This window comes from Alosa alosa, chromosome 4 (assembly GCF_017589495.1).
Source record: "Alosa alosa isolate M-15738 ecotype Scorff River chromosome 4, AALO_Geno_1.1, whole genome shotgun sequence".
Taxonomy (NCBI): domain Eukaryota; kingdom Metazoa; phylum Chordata; class Actinopteri; order Clupeiformes; family Clupeidae; genus Alosa; species Alosa alosa.
The window spans coordinates 586,582-612,366 of record NC_063192.1 but is presented as its reverse complement, the minus strand read 5'-3'; the positions used below and the strand labels follow the sequence as shown (position 1 = coordinate 612,366).

General features: G+C 40.8%; 1 protein-coding gene across 2 annotated transcripts in view; it reads right to left on the bottom strand.

Moving 5' to 3' along the window:
- Positions 1-1,251: 1,251 nt before the first annotated feature.
- sdf4 (stromal cell derived factor 4) overlaps positions 1,252-25,785 on the bottom strand; it is a 53,832-nt gene continuing 29,298 nt past the window's right edge. For both annotated transcript variants that reach the window (XM_048241251.1, XM_048241252.1), the window contains exons 5-8: positions 13,419-13,532; positions 13,069-13,227; positions 6,371-6,546; positions 1,252-2,018 (exon numbers count right to left, since the gene is read on the bottom strand). In XM_048241251.1, the coding sequence (XP_048097208.1) occupies positions 1,842-2,018; positions 6,371-6,546; positions 13,069-13,227; positions 13,419-13,532 (626 nt within the window). In that variant the 3' untranslated portion in view covers positions 1,252-1,841. The remainder of the gene's footprint in view (positions 2,019-6,370; positions 6,547-13,068; positions 13,228-13,418; positions 13,533-25,785) is intronic.

Below are 25,785 nucleotides of genomic sequence, written 5' to 3'. Positions count from 1 at the left end.
TTTTTTCTAAAAAGCCTTTTAAACATGTCAACTCACCCGTGATCGCCCCCAGTGGAACTCTGGTGGAACTGCAACCAAATTTGGTACAATGGGGCTTAATAGGGAGTGAACAGCTCTTGGTAGACGGGCTCTGACATTTCTCAACTTTTGACTCGAGCAACCCGAGCAAAGCAATGCCACGCTCCCACAATTCAGTTCGGCAAAGCCTGACACCAGCCCATGAAAAGTGAATGAGAAGCGCCAACTAGTGATGGCAGTCTGACACTGAGGCTTTGATACGTGCTTCAAACCATTAACTACAATTCCATTTGAACCACTACTCCGAAGGTTGCTTTGGTACAGAAAAATCATGTGACATACGACGTCCGAAGCAGAAACTGCTTTATTCTCTGAATGAATCACCTGAGTGGTTCGCAGCGCCACCGCCTTACGCAAACCGATCATGCTGCCACTGCCACAGCCTCGTTTCTAGTCTGAATTGTAGCGCACTCAAAGCATAAACAATTTAGGCTAATGCTCAACATTGCGTTTGGTTCGTAGTAGCCTCTACTGTGATAAGCATTTGTTCGTATCGATGACTATGGAAGCATAGGAAGACTCGAGAGACATGTGGGAAAACTTTATTCTGATCGCTCCTGATCAATCTTTATTTGTAAAAAGAACAATATCCTATTCTTACTATACATGTGCACTACGGGGATGGGGTGGTTAGGTGCACGCACTAGGTTCATTTCACTATAGCTTCCTGTCCACTATCTAGCCGGGATAATTTAGATGCAGCCTTGGCACTCCACCAGGAGAGGTCGCTGTTACTGAAGCTTCGAGTAATGAACCCATTTTTGAATCAACTGTTCTAAGTGGTTCAGTGCTTCACCAAAGGTTTATTTGCCCATCATTAGCACCAACATCAAAGCCTCCACCACGTTAGTTCGCATGTAGCAGGGTGGGGGCGAGACTTCATGATGGTTGCTCTCCATCGTGATGTCTGTCAGCCATCACAATGGACGATGATATCATCCATCCATTCATGGAAACCCAACCCTACAATGGACATGACATGAACTTTATATCTCAGACTGATTTGTTTCTTCTTTGTGTGTATACTGTATTATATTTCTTTTTCTTTCTCTGTTCCACACTAAAATTGAGCTACCTTCTTGTGGGCCTACTAAAATATTACCACCAATATTGTTGCATGGCAAAAAGTATCTTATTTTTAAAACAAATTAACAAGTGCTGATACTCCAGATACTCAATTTGCCTGAAGGTTTTATTGCTTTCTTAAGCACAATTAATTTCAACCACATAAAAGGCTTCTTCGAAACATGATGATTTAGGCTGAGCTTATAATATCATATAATGTCATTTACACACAGTGATGGTGGCAGGATATGGGCTTTCTACTCCCATGTACATATTAAAAATCAGCCATCTCTAGCTGTAATAGCCATTTACTCAGCGCTATATTTCTGTAAAATGTTGGGTTATTTGAGAGAAAAAAAAAGTTCCTCAAGTGATTACAAACCTTTGCATGGTAGTGTACACATAATTGCACAATGCAACAATTAACAACACCAACATCACAAATATTGCAAAAGCTGCTCACAACTCTGAGGTCATGGGTTCACTACCTAGGGCGCTCACAAACTAATAGAAACGTACATCAGTACTGTACTGCAAGTTGCTTTGGATACAAGTGTCTGCTAAATTAATAAATGCAAATAAACACTCAATCATTCCATGGATCACTTTTATCACACCCATATAAACAGAATGCCACTGGATTTGGCCGCTGTATCAAGACAGAGAGGCAAATAGAGATGAGCAGACAACATGACAAATTAGAACTCCTCATGAACGTTGCGGGCATAGTCCATGAGCTTGCTTCCAGTGAAGTACTCGCTGTACTTGAGGATCTCCTCTAACTCAAGATTGTGGTTCTGATTTTCATCAGCTACAGCAATCATCTGCTTGGCTTCATTCAGAGCATTGTACTCGTTCATGGGATCCATGTACTCCTGCAAGACAAGACAAATTAAGGCAATTTCATTAATTTTAGTGACAGATGTAATTATGTGTTTCAAACAGACAAAGTATATTTAGAGGGATCCAATTCAATTCAAAATAGAAAATCAGTACACATTTCATTTTTGGTTCCTCTGACATTTGCAATACACCCAAGCTGTTTTCGGAAGCTTTGTCCTAGAGTGCCAGCAATCTAGACCATTGTTGATGATTTTTGTACAGCCACAGCATATTCTGTGTTATTGCTATGGACACATACAATGGCTCGTTTAAAAAGGTGAGACTTTAAGCTCTCAGTGGGTGCAAACCGTGTATTTCTACACGCCTCTGTTCCTGAGAAATCCCAAGCTAAACAGTGGCTAGTTTTCATCAAAATCGCTGTTTTTTTCTAGAAATGGAGGTATAACGTCTTTCATATAATATGAAGTGTTGCCTGTAAACTTTCCGGGAAGTGATCAGTGAGACCTGGCGAGACTGCCACCTAGTGATAGACCCACGAAAATGGCCTGGTTTTGACCTGACGTACATGCTTCAATGATTCGACCCAAAGCGGCAACCGAGTTATGATAAAATGTCCAGATTGTGCGTTTTCATGAGTTTTCGATCGTCATATATTTCATTTCCATTCATCACAGAGTTCCCAAAATCACATATAAGGTGTGTTAGAGTGTTTAGTTTCGTAATTAAAAAAAAAGCTAAAAACGTAATACGTTTTTGGCACTCAACGCATGGGAAGGCAAAATGTAATATTACGTTTTTGGCACTCAATGAGTTAAGACAAAAAATGTGTATTTGCAGGCAACAGACTGTTTCATACCATGTGGGTACAAAAAAATGACTTTTAAATACTCTTTTTGCACTTTGTTCCAAATCCTAACCCTAGGGCTTTATATAAAATCAACAGGAATGCATTACAAACTTTTTTAAACTTAACTTGTGGGCAGCCGTGGCCCACTGGTTAGCACTCTGGACTTGTAGCCGGAGGGTTGCTGGTTCGAGCCCCGACCAGTGGGCCGCAGCTGAAGTGCCCTTGAGCAAGGCACCTAACCCCTCACTGCTCCCCGAGCGCCGCCGTTGAAGCAGGCAGCTTACTGCGCCGGGATTAGCGTGTGCTTCACCTCACTGTGTGCTGTTTGTTTCACTAATTCACCGATTGGGTTAAATGCAGAGACCAAATTTCCCTCACGGGATCAAAAAAGTATATATACTTATATACTTTTAATGGTCACAACACATTTGTCTTCAATCCTGGGGCCTCATTTATAAAAGTGTTGCGTAGAAACCATCTTTCATTTGATCTTAGATCATTTCTGAAATGATCATACGTGTGATTCAGAGAAAACGAACGTACGCACAAAAAAAACGTGCATCGCCACCCTTCCAGATGTGCCCATTATAAATCAGAAATGAACGTCAACTTGTGCGCAGCCAGGTGGTTTTAGGTCTCCGCCTTGTAAACACCCCCTCACCATTAGCATATGTACTTTTCCTCTCCTAAACGAGGGCAATTGGACATTTTATGGTCAATATTAGATTGGTGAGAACACTAAATATACTAGATCACCTGTAAGAAGGTCTTGGTGTTTTTTTTTTTAGATATTATGAAATAAGTAAGCTTTACGTTTTTTCACTTTCTTAAGTGGGCTATAGTTCTCATTAGCAGTTTGATGCCAAACCATGAAACATTAAGCTGCGTCCAAAAACGACTTTAAAATTCTTCTGATATTGATCATGCATATGGCAAAGAAAGACATGGAATTTTGAAAATGCATCACACTTAGACCTCAGATTACTTGCAGCAACCTGGCATTACCACAAGGAAATGGTCGTACATCAAGTTTGAACCTGACGTGGAGATAAGCACTTTTCCACGTCAAAGAAGGTTTTTATAAATCTGAGCGTTGGCATGGATTTGAGCGTACACACGGTCTAAGATCAAATCTGTGCATAAGAACGCTTTATAAATGAGGCCCCAGCACAGATTGGTCAGGCTAAGAATCTTACTTTTTAAGATATTAATGCCCAAACATTTCTTCCAAGATCAGGCAATTTTGAGAGAACAACAACAACAACAAAATCAAGGGCAAAAATTAAAACATTGGAATTGAAGTTGTTAGTTTGGGACCTAAATATAATATACCAGTGGTGGACGATCAGGATGATGAAATATCATGGATTCTTGAATATCGCATAAATTTTCCATTTGTCATTTGTGTCTGCCTCTGTTTTCCCGATCCTATCCCACTTCCATTTTTCATTTTCTAAGCAGTCTGATTTACAGCGTGGGAATCAACTACTAGGCCTAATCTGTAGGTCATTGCTCGTTGGCATCTTAGTATCATGTATGATCGCTAAACTTGGATTCTTTTTAATGTCGCAACTGGTTAACTCTATTCAACTGCGCTTGTGGTTCAGCTGTGGGCGGTGATGAGCGCTGTTTACGTAATGAAGTGACAGTTTCGTAAATTCCACGCAATATGGCAAAGCACAGCGTTCGTTTTCTGCACATAGAAAAACTCGATATTAGCACTCTCTGTACACTTTCAAAGTTTAGAATACTTTGGTTTGTCTGTAGAGGTCCTCACCACACTACCACAGAAGCGTAATTCAATTTTGAGCAGTCAGTCAAATAGCATTTGTTTTTATTACTTGCTAACTGCTTAGCATTCACTGTAAGCCTATTCACTGATGATGCAAAAAACGGTCTTGCTCAAAAACTCTACCAATTAACATAATTTTGCTCTCAATCAAAAGCTTGAACTTGTTAACTACCGTAAATAGACCCTAGGTTGTTTTTAATCTTAAACATAAATTGTAGTTCACAGTGTCGTGAATAAATGTGGTGAAGGAACACAATCCCAAACAGAAGTGCTGGCTTAAAAGATATCCTAAAAAAGAAAGGGTAGCAAAAGTTTAATAGTTCAGTAATACAAAGAACATGTTTGTTTTCCATCCTACAAAGTTTGGGCTGGCTATGAATAATACTTTTCAAGATATTGCCCAAACATTGACTCCCAGATAATGTGTTTTTCAGGCTGTCAAACAGAAGTAATATAAAGGGGCGGAAGACAAGAACATTTTACAGGCCTTGGCTTTAGGACCCATTCATGATCTAGACAAGGTTTGAATAAAATCTGAGACGTTGCAGCAACAACCTTATCTAATTTGACACAGAATGACCCATGCATATCTTCTGTCTTGGTGTTACAGGTACGCTGGCGACGTTGCTCCGTCCGGCATCTTTTGTCTTATGTGTCAATGTCTTGTGTGTGGAGCGCTCTGGGTTGCACTCTGTGCATAGATAAATGTGCTATATAAATAAAATTTACTTACTTACTATTTATTAATCAATAACCGAACGACTAATTAAGTAATGCACCACACCGTTACCTTACCTTCTATCCGATATAAGCCATCATCATTCATATGGAGACATATCAGTGACAGATTGAACAAACTGCATTTATTTGGAAAGTTAACTAAAAACATGAAGCCTAGCAAAAGTTAACAGTTTATCCTGAAGAGTGGGCAGGCAGAGGGGCCTTTCAGAGAAGACAGGGAAAGAAGAAGAGAGAATGATAAAGCCAAATAACAGGCCCTGATGAATGCTCTACAAATAGGCTAAAATAAATCAATTGATGTACCCCTATTTAGGCGTGTTGCATTTTTGTTCACTTTTTAGGCTTAATTCTACTTTCACCCCTGCTTTTACATGCAAATATAAAATGCCATGCAAATATAAAATAGAAACCACCTGTGAATAACCAAGAATGTTTTAATGCAGATATTATTTGCAGGTATTGGACTGGTATGATTTAGCCTAGTCTACTGCATTGTACTGGTATAAATTAAAACATCACAGGATGAAAGTGAGAATTCTTGAATTCTTTTAGAGTACATTTCTAAATATTGATGTATAAAACTACTAAAAAACTAAAAATATTACGATATTATTTTTTAGCCATATCACCCAACCCTAATTGCAGTCTAGTAAATAGTGACCCTGCAAGATTCCTGGTCGTTGCAAAATCCTAGTCTGTGATAAAATCTGTCAAAAATATTCCCAATCTTCTTATTCCCAAAGTCTTCTGTTACGTGACAATAGCAACCAAGCAACATTTGTACACAACATACTTTCTACAATAATACATCTATGAAGCTCTTTGAGTAATATTGTGGACTTGCAGCAGCTAGTAGTTATTAAGTCTTGTTCATACCACTAATTTAGCTAAATCACCACTTTTCCGAGTAACAAGCACAAGTTTACCCCTGATTGAAGAAATACTTTTTTTGTTTTTAAGGTAAGGGGAGTTCACTGTAACATTGTGCATGAAACTATTCCCACCTCCAGTTCTTCCATAGTCACAATCCCATCTTGATTGCCATCAATGACATCTTGAAATTCTTTTCTCCTCTCACGGACCCAGTCGTCATCAATGTCCTGAGCTTGCTGGTTTTCCACCGTTCCCATGGGCAGAGATATGAATTCAGACAGAGTGAGCTTTTTGTCACCATCCTGATCTAAACACAGAAGACAGAGGCTCGTTTATTTTTGTGCCATAACCAACTTTCAAGTTTCCAACATTTCAAACTCAATGGCAACTTCCAATGGTAAAATATACACACTCAAAGGCAAGCTATCAAAATTTGTATAATGGTCTTTCAGATGCTGTAACTCAGCGTAAGCTTGTTTTGGGCTATTTGTCTATATTTTACTATAAAATGATGTCCTTAAAGGCTTGATTTTTCCTCATTTTGATTTATATTCCTCCTTTTAGCCAATTTTATCATGGTATCTTAACTTTTGCACAGTACTGTAAAAACTATATAGACTTCTCTTTCATTACATTACACTGTATTGGTGCTGTGAAGGTCGAATTGAGTGCCTGTCACTTTAAGGCCGTGAGGCTTGCTTGATTCTCACGGTTTTAAGCTAATTTAGGAGCGTTGTTGTGCATGGTGCATAAGGATATGTGGATGAAATGAATTATGTTTTCCATGTCGTTTGGTAAAATAAATGCTCAAAAGCCTAACAACTCGAAGCAAATCTATCTTGGATTATAGGAGATAAGTGTCTTGTATCATTTCTATGATTTTGGTGAGCCCTACAGGAAATTACAAACTATCTCCAGATGTAAATGGTTGCATATCCTATAACCGAAATTCAATTAAACCCACCAATAGGCTAGACCTTAGTTTCACAGCCTAGGTATGTTAGCAACACAGGGCTTGAAAGCATTGACTGTATAACAAACAAAAACGAAACAATGCATGGAATTTATCTGGGAATAGGCTAGGCTACTGAAGGTAGGGGCTAGCTACCTCGCTGTCGTGTTTAATTTGGTTCATTGGTTAACATAATGTAGGCTACGTTTTTTTGCACAAAATTGCGTCTGCTGATAAAATTAAACATAAACACAAACAAACGTGATCTCCTGTGGAATCCCTGACTGCGCCTTCAACGTTAGCCTACTATTATTTGTTGACATCAAACCTGAAGGAACTGCAGCTGTTCCCGAAGTTCACTTGCATGTTTTTTTTTTTTAATTAGGCAATTGTTTTGCAGCAGCGCTTGAATGGCGCTGCTGACTACATTGTAGGGGAAACACTGCAGAAGTTAAAATTTTTAAATTCCACATACTGTGACATCGTGCTGCAACGTGGTTATGGATGTTCGGAATCGTTAGTGGAATCGTTAACGTGTGGATGTGTACGATTCCGATGGATCGGAACATTTGGAACCGGTTCCAAACCGGAAACTGGAACCGATTCCCAAGCCTAATTGGGCTACTACTTTTTTGATAAAATTGCGTCAGATTCGCTATTTTCCAAACACTACGAAGGCTCGACACAACATGAAGGAGTTGTCCAAAACTAAACTAAAGTTTGACTCGGGTACGTTCGTAGCCTATTTCAAGTGACAAAATCTATGACTAAAGTTTAGCTGACTACATAACATCCTTACTAAACTCTGACTTCGTTCGTGACACTCTTGTTAATAGGCTAAACAAGAGCTAAAATAACACACCAACCTTATTTGTGCCTTTTATTCACATTTGATCAAAGATTTCATTTTCACTCCCTATGTTGATATATTCCAAGCGGTCTGCTTCGGGGGCGGGGACGTAGTAATTGAAACATCATGCCTGGGTAACGTAATCGCTCTCAGGGCGAATCAACCTATTCCAGACGGAGTACTGTAGGGAAAAGAAATCGAGCGGAAGTACGTAGGCAGGCAGGGGCCAGGCTATCGTTGTCGTTCAGTAACTTGTAGGAATATAGGTGGTGTAAAGATAAGATTTAAGAAAATAGAATATGGAATAGTTTTTGTTTGTTATGCTCTTTATAATGTGTGTACATTTTGTGCAGGCACTCCTGCCATAGCATTTATTTCAGTTTAAAGCAAGCTATATTTCTGGGCATTGTGTTGCCTCAGGCCTCTTGCACATCTTTTGAAATTTGATTTGAAATAATCAAATACATTTTAAAAAGTTAAGTTCATAAAATAACTTTCTTTGCATTCATTTCATTATCAATCAAGATAAACTAAGAATTGCTTTACACTGTTAATATAGACTTCAAAACAGTTCTGAAATGCAAAATAATAGAATTTTAATTATGTGATGAAATACTCAATTAATCGCGATAACTATAGAATTATAGTTATATATATTATATATTAACTGCGATTAATCGCAATATTAATCATTTGACAGCCCTAGTTTTGATAAATGGAAGAGGTGCCGAGATATGACCTCACATCCTGTTTGCCGGCTTCACCAGAGACTTTCTAATGAGGAGACACAGCACTCAAAAAATCCTTCATAGAAATGCATGGGGTTAAGTTTGTTTGCCAAAGTTGTCTACACATATCCCACCCCTTCCGTGGCAAAAAGTCGACATGTGAATACATTGTACCAATCATGTGGTGTGTTGTGAAGACATCTTGCCGATCATGTGGTGTGATCTCGCTGCTGGAGCAAGGTTGGTGTTGTGAAGCCTTGCACACGCGCATTTCTGCCGAAATAGATGCCCAATAAGTACCCAAAAAGCGTTACAATATGGCCGCCAAGTGGAGGGACTTGCCTAAAAGGACTTTGGCTTCACTGGCAATTTCGATTGGCTGTGACGGGCAGTCAAAGTGGCCAGACTCTCTGTACATTATGAAATGTACGAGAGTCTGGTAGGACCATGCTAGAGTCATTTATCCCGCCGGTATAATAGCAACAGGGTTGCTGAGATATGAGCTCACTTCCTTTTTGGCGGCTTCGCCATTGAATTCAATTGGCTCTTACAGGCAAGCAATTTTGAAAATGAAAAATCCAACTGATAACTTTTTTTGCACAGGTGGATAATGTGTGTCAAGTTTGGTGACGGTCTGACAAAATTTGTGACCTGTGAAAATTTAGTTTCACATTTGATAAAATCCAATATGGTGGAAAATTAATCATCGCAAAAATTGACATCATAGAGTGCGTTGAACTCTGCTTGGTCCAAGGATTCCAACGTTACCTCATTTTTGAAGATCGGGAATGCAGGTCCGTGCGTGAACGCACGTCCAACTTTTGACCTGTTGGTGGCACTAGAGCGCTCAAGGTGCTGGCATGAAACTTGGTGAAATTAATCATGGGACTGTCCAATATCAGTGTGCCAAATTTCACAACTTTTTACCAGACAGTTCATAGACTTCCATGGCGGAATCACACACATCAGCTGTTACAGGCCAAAATGCATTTTTGCTAATTGCAGGGCTATAGGTCAAAGCTCACCTAATCCGTAGCCTGTCTCCGCCTGTCTACGTACTTCCGCTCGATTTCTTTTCCCTACAGTACTCCATCTGGAATAGCTTGATTCGTCCCTGAGAACGATTACATTACACAGGCATGGTGTTTCAATTACTCAAATTGTCTGGGATGTCTTGAATTTTTTAAAAGGGAGGTATTAAATTTGCGTATGGGACCGCCAGCGAGTGCAAGAGAGCGTGAAATGTATCCATCAAGTTTCGTGTATTTAAAACGCAATTGTATAAGTAACTATAAGGCTACAGGAGAAATTGTAGTGTTTGCAGAGTGAGGTGTGGTTAAAGGTGTGAAAACGTGGTGTAGCCGAGGCCTGAGAGATACGCAGGTAGCCTACGTGAGCGGTAGAATGAGCGAGAGAAAGAGCTGGTAAGCCAGAGTTAGCAATAGGTTGGCCATACGTTCGAATTTAGGCCAGACATATGGATTTTAAAAGCCCTGTCCGCATCATCCCGACGCCATTTGTCCTCCTTTTGGAGTTGCGCTGGGCATCTAGAATCTTTGCTCGGACGCAGCATCGTTTCACAAACTATGGACCCGAAGACTGCTGGTCAAATTATGCGCAGTGCTTCGGTCACTCGTCTGATCATTTGCTGCGCAATTTATAAAGGAACCACGGACTGACAGAAAAAGAAAAAAGGAAATAGGCTACTGTACATGTTAAGTTGATCTGTTTGCATCTTTCCAGCGTGTGTTGCTGGCCTAGCCTATCGGGAAGAAAATATCTGTCTAAGTTATAATGTAATATCTGTCAGCAGCTTGCTTGCCAGCGTTTCCCAGTAGGCCTACCATAAAAAGTTGTGAAATACAACCACATATTTTTGAATGTCGGCGACTGGCTACATAAAAAAAAAAAAACGTGCGTTCATAATACGTGCATGCTTAAGATGAAACCAGCAGTTTTCAGCAGGATCATGTGAGGAGGACCTGTCTCTTAATTAATGTAAAACAAGTCAATGGTTTTGCAATGTTTCAGTCAAGCTTTGGTTGGTTTAGATACAACTGGTATGCAAAATGTAAAGTAGTGGATTAACTTTAATTTGCTGTGCTGCATATGGGACAATAGATGCACATAGTAAATTATATAAAGTAGGCCTATTCAAATATTTAAATAGCTTAGTCTAACTTTGAAAAAAAAAATTGAAGGGAATCCATGTCTTTGGCAAGTAGCCTAGGCTACTATAGACACAGGTGAAGAACAGTCAGCCTCAGTCAGTAAGCACAACCAAATATGTACAGCCAGCTTCAAAAGCAAGCAGCCTAGACCCTAAAATTGGGCATTTATAGCTGTGAAGGTAATTCACGTACACAATTATTTTTCTTTCGCCAAAATATATTTGGTAACTTCTGTAGACACCCAAAATGGGGTGGGGGTTGAAATTAATAGAAAAAAAATGATTGCATAAAACAGTTTTAAGTTGTCGTGTGCATGTTTTTGCCGTGGTGTAGTCTTAATTTTTTCATTTAGATGTCTTGAAAAGGTCTTAAAAGTCTTTAAAATTTGCACTTGGAAAATGTGCAGATACCCTGAATAAAAGGGTATTGGAAGCGAATTATGTTGGTAATGTAGCCTAGTTTTGGGATGAGTCAGTATGGCCTACATATTTCTTCATAACCGTTGAGTTAGTAAAAGGACTGAATGTCCTGTGAATAGTGTTTTTCAAACACTAAGAAGGCTCGAGTTCATGTGTAGAGACACTGATGATACTTCTATCAAAGTTTCCTGTTGTGTCGAGCCTTCTTAGTGTTTAAAAAATAGCGATATTGACGCGATCATGTATCAAAATAGTAGTGTCCCATTCAAAAGGCCATGTCACCCGAAAAAAACGACAACGTGTAGTCCTACAAGCTTAAAAGTGGCACTTCGGACATAGGCTAGTAATGCTTTTAAAAAATGTTTGACTTGGGTACGTTCAAAAAAACACCATAGGATGCATTTTGGTAAGAGTTACGCAGATGAAATTTGTGACTGTTTGCTGATAAGATGCAAGCTTGCTTGTTAAGGGCGTGATGCAGAGAAACTTCTCTGTATGACGAAACGCCGGTTGTTAGTAATTGGTTCAAAGCGGTTCAAAGGAACTCCAATGATTTTAAACCTCAAACTGTGCCCTCCCACCCAGAAATAAACTTTTGCCTACGGATATAGGCCAGACTCTCTGCAAAGTCAGGTCTGGTATCCAGGCTACCTAATCTACTAAGTTGGGTTTTGATACCTATAAGGGTTGCTGAGATATGAGCTCACTTCCTGTTTGGCAGCTTTGCTGCCAATTTCGATTGGCTGTTACAGGCGAATGCTTTTGTCAATTGATCCAGAAAGTTATACATTGATGAGGCATGGTCTGAAGATGATCTATACCAATTTTGGTCAAGATCAGATGGAATATGTGACCTTTTTAGTGTTTTTGATTAAATCCAATATGGCAGCTGAATAAATTATGTTGATGTCAGAAGTTTGCATGTGTTGGCCTAAAGACCCGCCACAGTATTAGCAGACACCACAAGTAAGTTAATTCCAAACACATCATTAGCTACAGGCCAAAATGCATTTTTGCTAATTGCAGCGAGTTGAGTGTCCTCCTGATGGGATCATGAGTCTAACATTGGTTATGATACATGAAAGGGGTCGCTGAGATATGAGCGGCCAAATGGTCGCGGCCAAACGGTTTTGAATTTGAAAAGGCTGTTCGATAACTTTTGTGCGGCTTGGTCTGAAGATCATATGTACTAAGTTTCGTGAAAATTGGACAAACTATGTGAGGCGTGAAACTTTAGTTTTACTTTTGCTAAAATCTAATATTGAGGAAAATCTTTCATGGCGGAAATTGACGTCATAGAGTGTGTTGAACCCAGCTTGGTCCAAGAATTCCAACGATACCTCATTTTTGAAAATCGGGCCAACTGGTCAAAACTTACTTGCGTAAATGCACGTCCAACTATGGCATGTTGGTGGTGTTAGAATGCTCGATGTGCCGACATGAAACTTGGTGAAATTAATCATGGCACTGTCCCCAACCAGTGTCTCAAATTTCACAACTTATTACCAGACGGTTCTATGGGCTTCCATTGAGGAAGAATAACAATAGGAAAACGTACAAAAACAATGGGGCTCGCAGCTTCGCTGCTTGGCCCCGAACAATTATAATTTTGACCAAAATAATCGTGAACGTATGATTTTTGCCAAAATCAAGCAGCCCTAGGCCAAAAGTAATTGGAGACTGTCTACTGTGATAAAGAAGGGCAATACCTAGGTCTCGAACAATCTCCTTCACCATGTACTTGAGCATGCCACGGCTGTGCTCAGGGTGCAAGAACGATAGAAACTCTTCCTCATTTAGCAGTTGGTCAGCTGGGGGATTATCTGCCTGGAACCAGCGGTCTTTCAAACTCTCCAAAACCTCCTGAGCTGCAGGGTATGAAAATACATCTTCAGAATTACAACGTAACTTTTGACCCATCAGTATGGACAGAATACACCAGTATCTATACAGCCACTCTTTTAATTACAATGTCTGCATCTTGCCAACAAGAAAATGTATATCATACCAAAGATCTGTGAAAAGTTAATAGAGATAACATTGGCAAATTCATACTTACTTTCCTCATCCACTTTGAGCTCTTCATTATTTTTTACTTTCTCTGCCACTTCTCTCTCATTGAAGCCTTTGCTGGCCAAAAACTTCACACGGTACTCATCCCACGTCACATACCCTGCGGTCAGATGAAAATATTACTTAGTCTCAAAGGAACAAAAAGACAGGAAACACAGGAAAATACACTGTACACAGGAAAATAAGAATTTACAAATTATTGTATCCAATGTATTTGTCTTTTACATAAAACCGTCAAAGGACTAGGGGTGTGCAATATTATTTATATAAATAAGCAAGGAAATGTTGTACTTGTAGAAATATTTTGCGCATGTGCGAAAAGAAATTGTCTTCGAGGATATGATTTGCAGAACCGTTTTGTAGCTGTGGAATTAATTTGTCTGTATGCAAAAAAAAATAAAATAGGCCTACCTGCAGAAATATTTTGTGCACATGTGAAAAACGTGACAAAAAGTGTGACATCCATTGTTTGTGTGCAACACTGGATGTACAAAGCTACAAAACTTTTTTACAGACACGAAATTTGGCAGTGTTTTGTCGACATTTCTGAAGAGCCAATCAGCACATTGCATCGCCTACTGACTAGCCAATCAGTGCTGCACACCGACATGTAACAACATGTTCAACATCCTGCTGCACACATTAAAAAACCTAGGGCCCTATCATGACATTCTAAAGTGCATCGTCACTCGTCAAAAGTCTATTCAAATTTAGTAGGATGTCCAGTTCATATTGGGAGGGGTTTCGCTATCAAAAGTGGAGCGCATGGCGTAACAAGGTGTTCCTAGGTCTTTCAATCAGTCATATGGGTGTGTTCGCTTAGCTCCTGTTAGTAGCCTAGGTTATGGTCATAAGCAAATGAGATGACAGTCGAAAGATACAATTAGTGCTGCTATCAATTTGCTTGGTATAACCGCATTTATAGTTTTCTACAAATGCAATCAAATTGGCCTCCATCACACAACCAATGCTAACTGTAACATTATTGTACCTAGGTCCTATAGCTATTGATATTATAAGATTAACGTACCTGCAGTAAAAACCAAGCATGTCCGATAAACATTCTCAGATTTATTTCGGCTTCAAGAAGAAATGGGAATTACATTTCATGTGAAAATCGTCCTATCCTTATTAGATGTTATCGGCGGTAAATTACAGCCCTTGTAGGAAGCGTCCATTGTTTTTCCAATCTGGTACGTGAGCTGCCACTAGGGGGTATGCGAGATGAAAAGGGCATTGTCGAAAAGGTGTTAAAAATAATTAATTAATTAATAATGTAATTAATTAATAAATAATAAATATTAAACAAATGTTTTTCATTAAAAAATAAGCTACACACAATGCACGTGATTTCCTGCAGGCAGCCAGAATATCTGGCGAATTAGTTTCGTGGAAGTACAGGCTTGGTAGAAGGCTATGCAAACATGGAAAACTGGCTAAAAAGAGGGACACTGTCCAAAAGGCCTAATTAAAGCGACCGAAGAGGAGAAGTGAGAGAAACAGAGCAGGAGACAGGTAACGATGGGATGGGGGGCAGAATGATGAAGGCGGAGGTGGCTCCGGAGCGCAGGGGGATAAAAGAAAGGACGAGACAGAAAAGACTGCGAAGAAAACGCAAATATGATGAAGCATATACAGTGGGTCCCCGTTAAGTTTGGACGGGTTCCTTCATGAATCACGCACCCCATTTTCTCAGCAGAAATGGCACAAACTGCAGTTGACACAAACAACCACAAGGTGTCACTTGGGAGTTCTGTCACTACTATTTTTGATGCGACTTGACTTAACTGCTTCCATGACGCAGTGAGCCATTACCAAACATATATGATAATACAATAGCGTGAGTTTATATATCTTATACCCTATTTGTCACGGTTACTTATAGATTTGATAGTGTAACGATAAGCGCATGAGACTTTCAGCGGGGGCACGGGAACTTAAATTGATCAGGTAGTTTAAGCTTACACTTAAACAGACAAAACATTCTAATATGAAAATGTAGATGCAGTTGTTGTAAAATGGTGCAGCTCCTTTAAGAAAGCCCCGTGCGCAGGGATGGGAAGAGAGAAAGCGAGGGGATGTGTGTTAGAACTTAGATGCGTGTGGAAAAAGTAGACGTGCTGTTGAGACTGGAGCGAGTCATATTCAAAATAATGCAAAAAATAAATCCGCAGATAAAACCAATTATCCTCATTCATTGCAACCGCAGCATGCCTGCTTGCCGACGTTCAAACGAAAAAGATATCAAAGCACCTTTTGAATGTAGCACGATTTTTTTAGACAGCTGGACAAATGATTTAGCTAATTGATTATAGCCTGCACACCAGCAATTGTTGAACATTTACCTGTACAAGTAGCCCAGCCTAACAAGCATGTTGCATGTTGTAGGCCTACTGTAGAAATTTCACTTAAATTGCAACCGCAACATGCCTGCTTGCCGACGTTCAAACAACAACGAAAAAGATATTAAGCAACAAGAGGGTTGAGTCTGAATGACACAGAGTTCAGACTCATATTGCTCCTCATAACCATCTATAAAAAAAGTGTTTTTTCTTTTCTTTTTGAACACGTCCGAATCCCAGGACATAACGGACTGGACCTTATAATAGGCTCGAGATATAATTCCAAAGGGGGAAGATAGGTACTGCACTTAAAACTTAAAAAGATTGAACGAAGCTTCCCGAAATTTGAAATTGCGATCAGTGACTGGCATTGGGTGGAGCTTTTCGAAGTTGAACAGGCTATTAAAAACTATTTGTGCACCTTAATGTCACAGGAGAGACTGGGCTCTCCCTTCTATGAATTGAAAAAGACTTTATGCTACCTGCAAACTGGCCTAGTTTGTGGCAAAGCAAGACAATGTTTTTTCAGAGTCAGGATATGGCGAGTCAGTGTCATTTATTTGTCCAATGTTAGCCTACAGACCAGTTTCCATAGTGCACATCTTATCAACAGTTTGAATGTCGTGTGTGTTTCTGCTCATTGACAAATACCGTTCAGCACAATGATTCATGCCCAATTAATTTCCCCTGTTAAAGTGTTCGCCTTTGTTACACTATTTGTTTTCGTGATGTAGCCCATGATAAATACCATATGGCCAAATATGTGACTCAGCTAATGTTATAGGCTAGCCTATACAATTTTCCCTCTTAAGGACAAGCTGGTGTAGCTTATTCAACTAGGCTACTAAAATGCACCAACGGTAGCCTTGGCTATGTGTAAAGTAAGCTATCGCATGATTGAAGTTCATGCATCTGTCAAGTTCGCACAGGGCCTCGGACCCCCTTGCGACGGCCCTGCAGCTCCTCCTAAGACAGCGAGGAAAAAGTTAAAATAAGCGATAAACCCGGGAAAAGTTGACAGGTTTGTTTCGGTCCCGGTGATTATTTGTTAAATTGTGCAAACGACAGCCTTTTCAAGGCATTTCAAGGAAGGTGTTGTAGCATGCAAGCTCCCAAATTGACCCAGTAGCCTACAGAAGGCATCAATAAATTGTTGGGACTGGGGAGGGTCATGCGTTTTTTCTCAATCACTTTGGAGGGTCATAGAACAATTTCTTGCTGGCGAGGGAGGGTCACGTCTTTTTTGACTAACGCTCCCAAAACTCCTCCGGTAGCCCCTTAAATAAATAATGAACAGTCCCTAATTGATTATAGCCTGTAGGCCTACACCAGCAATTGTTGAACATTTACCTGTATAGGACATTGACAGTAGCCCAGCCTAACAAGCAGAAGTTGCAAAAGACATCAAAAGACGCAATTAATCAGAAATAAATAATGTAATCTGCATCGCTTTAACAAACTGCAAGCAACAAGAGGGTTGAGTTAAGCTGTGGGCCAAACCCAAGAGCAGAGCCTATCTGTTAAGGCACTTTCGATAGGCTATATGGTAACGAGCTGTGTGCGCATGGAAAGACAATAGAAGATGCTTTCTGAATAGCACAGCGAAGACGGCTCTGGTCATCCCATACCCTCCCCCCACTTCCTGTAGCCTACCATTATGACTTGTTGCCGTTTTGGGACATTACGTTAAGCCCCCCTCCCCCACCCCTTCTTTCACAAGCAGTGGGGGGAGCCTGGGCACAAAGTAACACTTTTGGTAGACAAAGGAGGGTTCTCCCAGCTTCTGTCGTTTGGCGACAATCCGGTGCAACCAGGCCAGGACAGATATTTTTAGAGAGGAGAGCTGGTGCAGCTCAGATGTCTTCTTAATTTTCTTTATTCTTTAGTAAAACGTGCAGAACATTATTAAACTTTGACTAACGTTTCAATGTGTCGATGTTTTTGACTAACGAACATCGAAACGTTTGTCAAAGTTTAATAATATTCTGCACCTTTTACTAAAGAATAAAGCAAATTAAGAAGACATCTGAGCTGCACCGGCCCTCCTTCTCTAACACTTTTTGGCTTTGGCTAAATATTTCTAAAATCATTTGAGTTTCCCTAGTCACATGTTTTAACAAGGAACACTTGTTATTGAACTAATAACAGACATGTGTCGAAAATTTACTTTATTTTCCATACGGAGAAATAACATATGCAGAGTCTAACCAAGGTCAAGCTTGCCAAAAAAGCCCTCAAACCTGAAAACACATGAGGCAAAAGTCAAAACATCACAGAACTAACTAAACTAACATGCGCATATTTTTGTATTGCAATCATTGTAGCCTACAGTTGTAACAGCGCGTAACAGTCGTTTTACTCCCCGTATGCGCTCATTATAAAGAACGTTTAACATGCCCCAAAAACAGCTATCAACTAATCACCAAACGTCTTATAAACAAGTATTGCCAGGAGCAACACCTTGCCAAAAATGATAACAATAGGCCTAGGCCTTTATATGGATCTGCTCCTGCCTAGATTCGAACTCAGAACTGCCTGAAAGTTGCAGACCTGTTCTGGAAATACGCGCATTAACCCACTCGACCGTCAGACAACGCTATCTGCTTCGAGTAGGCTAGGCCTATTGGGTAGGACTGTAGCCTACACTGGTTCCTGTGGCACAGTCTTGAGTGACCGAATTCATTTTCCTTTGTCATATGAATGCTGTCATTTTGTTAACATTACTGTTAAGGAGATGCTGTAGGCAAAGGCTATATTTAACCTCGTTAGTGTAGTAAAACAAATCAGAACTATTCTCGAGGTTTCTGGGCAGCATATTTATGTTCTGTTAGCAAGCGAACTTCTCATGACTGCCGACAAAGTAGCCTACTGCCAGCTGACGAAGCTCTCATTTTAAAACATTGCTTTGAGACAGGCACTGTACAATCAAGACATCTTGCCACTGAATCCAAAACTATGTTTAACATTATGTACAAAGCTTATAGGCTACAGTGGACTAGCATGTTGCAGGGGCTGCTAAAAACACAGAGAAACGCACTGAAAACTCGGCCAATCACAGCCCTTGCTGTCGAATGCTCCGTCCGGTTCGACCGTGGAACGCCACAGCGGACTATGCTGCCCCCAAGTGGCTGCAGTTGTACTTACATTTCACCCAGCTGCGTGAATCACCTTGATGGTGAATGAAGTGTCAATTCTTAACTGGGACCCACTGTAGGCCTAGACTTACCTGGATTTGGAGACAAGATCCCCAAAGCCACAGTGCGTGGTCTAACCAGTCTAATGTTGTTCTCCACACTGTTTTTTTAGCGTGAGAGCTCATAGACCAGTTACACATTTTCATTTTGTTATCATGTAGGGTGGCTAATTAAACATGATGCCTAGAATGAGTCAATAGAATGTGTTTCGTTTTTATGTGTCGGATGGTGGGGGGTACGTGAGCCGAGCCAGGATGTAAAAGGTGGTCCACGGGAAAAAAGGTTTGGGAACCGCTGGTTTAAGTTATGCTGTGGCTGGTTGCACAGAAATAATAATAGTCTAATATCAAGTTGATTTGCTCACTTACATCTCTCAAGTTTGTGTTGCTAACCTACCTAGGCTATGGGATATAGGTCATTTAGGCTTACTGTTAGGTTTAATATCAGAAATAGGCTACGCAACCTTGGTAAACTTTTACATCGGGAGAAAGCTCCTTGCTAACCATCCCGCTAGCTCAGGTCATGTCTGTCATTTGTATAGTGCTCACTAAAATCATAAATGACACTTATCTCTTCTATGATCCCAGAAAGATTTTCTTCAACTTATTAGTTTTTTGAACATGTATTTTATCTAATGACACAGAAAGCATAACAAACTGCATCCACATATCCTTGTTATGCACCGTATGCAACTATTTTTCACTAGCCTAAAACCATGAGACTGAATACCAATTACACTCATGTATTTCTTAAAGCAACAGGCACTCAATTACACACACCTCCAATGCGCACTCAATTAGACCTACACACCACATTAAAGATATGCCTAAGTATAATAGTTTTAAAATCAGTATTCAAATATTGGCATATTAGGCTTCAATTGCCTTTGCATGCTGCTAAATTGTTCATGCATTCAATGATCCTCTCACATTGCGCCACCAATTTCGATTGGCTGTTACGGGCGAATGCTTTTGTCAATCGTTCCAGAAAATTAAACACTGATAAGGCCTGGTCTGAAGATGGTCTGTGCCAATTTTGGTGAAAATCAGATGAAATTTGTGACCTGTGAAAACTTTTTAGTGTTTTTGATTAAATCCAATATGGCGGCCGAATCAATTATGTTGACATCACAAGTTGGCCTGGGTCAGCCTAAGGACATCAAAAAGTACTACCAGACACCACTAGTATGTTTTAATTCCAAACACATCAACAGCTACAGGCCAAAATGCATTTTCGCTAATTACAGTGCCCCCTAGAGGTCAGAGGTCACCAGATGTTTTGAGTGCCCTACTGATGGGGTTATAAGTCCAAGTTTGGTTATCACAGATGAAAGGGTTGCTGAGATATGAGCTCACTTCTTGTTTGCCGGCTTCGCCGCATATTTCGTTTGGCTGTTACGGGCAAACGGCTTTAGTTCCGAAGATGAAAATCGATAACTTTTGTGCGCCTTGGTCTGAAGATGTTATGTGCTAAGTTTCGTGAAAATCGTACAAACCATGTGAGGCGTGAAACCTTTTAAAGGTTTTTGCCAAAATCCAAAATGGCGGAAATTGACGTCATAGTTGAACTCGGCTTGGTCCAAGGATTCCAACGATACCTCATTTTTGGCAATTGGGCATACGAGTCAAAAGTTACGTGCGTGAACGCACATCCAACTTTGGCCTGTTGGTGGCGCTAGAGCGGTAAAGGTGCCAACATGAAACTTATTGAAATTAATCAATGGACTGTCCCCAATCAGTGTGCCAAATTTCACAACTTTTTACCAGACGGTTCTATGGGCTGCCATAGACTCCAATGGCGGAGGAAAGATGTTAAATAATAATAATAATTGCCATGTAACTCAATGCGGTTGCATCAGGTATATAGCATTAGCAGTCACAGCAAGTTCCATAACAAACAACCCAAGATTGGCTGAGTTACAAGGTAATTTCCTGTTTGGCGGCTTCGCCACCAATTTCGATTGGCTGTTACGGGCGAATGCTTTTGTCAATCGTTCCAGAAAACACACATCACAAGTTGGCCTGGGTCAGCCTAAGAACATCCAAAAGTACTACCAGACACCACTAGTATGTTTTAATTCCAAACACATCAACAGCTACAGGCAAAAATGCATGTTTGCTAATTACAGCGCCCCCTAGAGGTCAAAGGTCACCAGATTTTTTGAGTGCCCTACAGATGGGGATATAAGTCCATGTACTAAGTTTGGTTATGACAGATGAAAGGGTTGCTGAGATATGAGCTCACTTCCTGTTTGGCTTCACAAGATATTTCGATTGGATGTTACGGGCGAACGGTTTTAGTTCCGAAGACAAAAATCGATAACTTTTGTGCAGATTGGTCTGAAGATCATATGTATTAAGTTTCGTTAAAATCAGACAAACTGTGAGGCGTGAAACTTTAGTTTCACTTTCGATAAAATCCAATATGGCGGAAAATCCATCATGGCGGAAAATGACGTCATAGGGTGCGTTGAACTCGGCTTGGTCCAAGGATTCCAACGATACCTCATTTTTGACAATCGAGTCAATGGGTCAGAAGTTATGTGCGTGAACGCACATCCAACTTTGGCCTGTTGGTGGCGCTAGAGCGGTAAAGGTGCCAACATGAAACTTATTGAAATTAATCAATGGACTGTCCCCAATCAGTGTGCCAAATTTCACAACTTTTTACCAGACGGTTCTATGGGCTGCCATAGACTCCAATGGCGGAGGAAAGATGTTAAATAATAATAATAATAGTTCAAAAGAATTCATAGAATCACTAAGGGTTGCCTCGCAGCTTCGCTGCTTGGCCCCCAATAAGAAAACATAGAAACACAATGGGTGCCTTCGCAGCTTCGCTGCTTGGCCCCCAAATATAGCTGCAAGCAGCAATGTGGGGGCCAAGCAGTTGAGCAGGAGTTGTCATGGCAACCCAATGTTGCTACATTATACACACACCCAATTAACCCCCGGCCCCACACACACACACATATACACAGATAAACTTCCTCCACCACACACCCCAATGGCTCCCCACAGACACGCACACCTCAAACATCACCAAATGTATTGTGCGTCCTCAGGTTGTAGTCACGAGTCCACATATCAAGTTTGGTGTCAATACAAGAAAGTGTTGATAATTATAGCGCCCCTAGTGATCAAAGGTCACTAAATATATTGTGCATCTTCAGGATGTGTTCCCGAGTCAATGTACCAAGTTTGGTGTCGATCACGAAAGTTTTGCTAATTATAGCCCCTAGTGGTCAAAGGTCACTAAATGTATTGTCCTTATTCAGGATGTGGTCCCGAGTCCAGGTACCAAGTTTGGTGTCGATATACACATGTACTGAGTTTGGTGTTGATACGCAAAAGCCTTGCTTAGATATCACTTCACTTCCTTTTTATGAGTCATGGTCTGATGATCATCTGCGTCAAGTTTCGTGAAAATCGGATAAACTTTGTGACCTTTGAAAACTTTTAGGTGTTTTTGATTAAATCCAATATGGCAGCCGGATCAATTAGGTTGACATCACAAATTTACATCTGTCGGACTTAGGACCTCCCAAAGTATTAACAGACAACACTAGTAAGTTTTAATTCAAAAACACATGACCCGTTACAGGCTAAAACGTAATTTCGCTAATTATAGCGCCACCTATAGGTTAAAAGTCATCAAATTTATCGTCATGGTCTGACGATCATCTGCGACAACTTTCGTCAAAATCGGACAAACTTTATGACCTTTGATTCCTTTTAAGTGTTTTTGATTAAATCTAATATGGCGGAAGATCCAACGTGGGCGGAAATTGGCGTCATGGGGTGCGCGTTGAGTTCGGGCCTCATCCAAGGATTCCAAGTATACCTCAATTTGTATGGTTGAAACTTTAAGCGCATAGATGTAATGCAAAATCTGACACATTGGGGGCGCTAGAGCACTTGACATGAAACTTAGTTAAATTAAAGTTCTCAATGCTTCGGTTTACATGTAGAGATACTCATTATGCTACCTGGTAAGTGTGGTGCTATTTTGAGCCTTGTTAGTGGTATAGAAATAGCGATTACTTTTTACTGTACGTCTGCCCCGAAGGCTGGCGTTAAACGCTAATTAGCGGTTTGCAATAAAACTGGTCACATTCGACTAGCATGAAAACAAATCCCAGCGAACGGTCGAACTCGTTACACGTGTTATTTTAACCCCTAGGTTCATTTTGTGCCGGAATTGTCCTTTAAAATTACACATCATGAAGGTACTGGAGACACTGGTCCTGGCCCTCCTAAGACCACAAGTGACCACCTTCATGGACCCATTAGAGCTTGCATACCACCCTGAGGTGGATGTTGAGGATGCTATAATCTACCTGCTTCAAAGTCAAAGTCAAAGTCAAAGTCAGCTTTATTGTCAATTTCTTCACATGTTCCAGACATACAAAGAGATCGAAATTACGTTTCTCACTATCCCACGGTGAAGACAAGACATATTTTACCAATTTAGGTCCACAGACAAACATAACATTCAAGTAAACAAAAAAGTAAGTAAATAAGTAAATAAGAGGGCACATATAATAATGAAAAAATAAGAGCAGCAAAATGTGGTTGAAATTGTGCATAGACAGTCAATAAAAATACTAGTGCAAATTCAGGCCAATAAAAGGCTTGGGTAGTTCTGTTTGACCTAAGTAAGAAGAAAGTGGCATAGTGGTGCAAGTTATGTAAGAGCAGCAGAAGTGTTGTGTTTCAGGACAACAACACCAGTTGTAAAGTGTACAAGTGTGCAAGTGTGCAAGGGAGGTAGTGCAGGCGGCCATTTTGGGTCCAATGTCCAGGATGTTATGTAGCTGAGGGTGGAGGGGGAGGAGGGAGAGTTTTCAGCATCCTTACAGCTTGGTGTATGAAGCTGTTGGTGAGTCTGGTAAAAGGGAGCGCAGGCTTCTGTACCCCTCTTCCCAGAGGGCAGTAGATCAAACAGATTGTGAGCGGGTGACTTGCATCACTCACAATTTTGGTCGCCTTGGGAGGTGAGGTGGGTGGTGTAAATGTCCTTCAGGGAGGGGAGTGAAGCACCAATAATCCTTCCAGCTGTGTTCACTATGCGCTGCAGGGCTTTCCTGTTGTATTCAGTGCAGCTTCCGCCCCACACACAGCCATACAGCTGGAGAGGATGCCTCGATGGTGCCTCGGTAGAATGTGGTCATGATGGCTGGTGGAGCACTTGCTCTCCTGAGTTTCCGAGGGAAGTACAGGCGGCGCCTGAGCTCTCTTCGCCAGTGATGCAGTGTTGGTGGTCCAGGAGAGGTCTTCACTGATGTGCACCCCCAGGAATTTGGTGCTGCTCGCTCTCTCCACCACAGCACCGTCGATGGTCAGTGGCAGGTGTTGGGTGTGACCTCTCCGGAAGTCAACAACAGGGGGATGGGTCTTCTGTGGGCAGGTGCTGTTCATAGAACTTCATAGAACGCACCCTCACCTGGACCGGACTGGCAGCACTGTGAGGATCATGTTCTGATTGCATGTTCTTTTTAACACCATACAGCCCATGCTGCTACGTGAAGTTGCAAAGGATGCAGGTAGACACCTCCACAACTTCATGGATTATTGATTACCTGACTGACAGACCACAAGTTGTGCAAAAGGGTGTGTGTCTGAGCAGGTAGTCAGTAGCATAGGAGCAACACAAGGGACTGTCCTTCTCTCTTCACACTGCGTTCAACCTGTGTTTGAGGTTGCGGTGTTAAGTTCAGTTGTGTATGATCGAAACAATTCATAGGATCAAATAAGTTTATTTTGACATACTGACCTGTACAGCGCATAAGGCTATTCTGTTTTCATTTATTAGCATTTGTTGTGGTACTATAATCAAATGACACTCATGATAACTTGAAATAGGACAGAAGATAGGAATTACATGTGATTCATTCTGGCAATTCATTTATGAATAACTGTAGATAATTGTATATTTAGCCTACGTCTTCGTAGATAGTAGCCTAGCCATTAGGCCATCTTGAGAATAAAACACTTACACACAGCTAACGATCATCCTCCACAACCATGAGGATATAATGGTAAACGGTCGTTAGTCGCCTTTTTCCTTCTTATTGTAAAACCAACTACACAAGTGGTCGGCATATCAATATTTGATGTTGAAATTTCAATTTTTAAGCTATTTCTAACTATGTGTAGTAGCCTATGCAACCCGACTGTTGTAGGCTTGCCTACCACTCTGCAGTGCCTTGCCTACCATTCTGCCTACCACTCTAGTTGTATCAGCGATTTCAGGCCCAAAAAAGGCCCAAACATAAATGATCACATTCATCTAATCTCTCCTAACGATCCGCTAGCTGTCTGCCCCATAAGCAGGCCCGTCAAAAAAACGCGTCTCTGTAGGCAGCCTAGGCTCCGAGATCTGTACACAAAAACAATTGCTACCAACAAGGGTTGGCAACCCACTCAAAGGCAAAATAAAGTGTTTCAACCAATAACCGACGAGATGAGCGTTTAGGAGAGTTTTAATTGCACGGGAGGGAGGGGGAGGGAGTAGCGAGCTAGCGCTCTGTTTTGTTTGATCAACAGAAGTGACGTATCCCCGCTATCGCTGATACAACCTTTAATAGTTAACTTTGGCCTTGGTGCCCTGATGTGTGGCCTTTGTGCCCCCCACCAAAATTCCAAGCCTGAAAGTATTTATCAGTAATACAGTGGAAATTAGTAGAAATGTGAATATTTGGTTAGCATGTTGATTTACGTTGTGTGCCCCTACATTTTCTGACTGCGCCCCTAAAATTTTCAATCGGAGCCACTGTGCTCCTAGTGGAAAAAGCTAGTCTGGAGCTCAGAAGAGT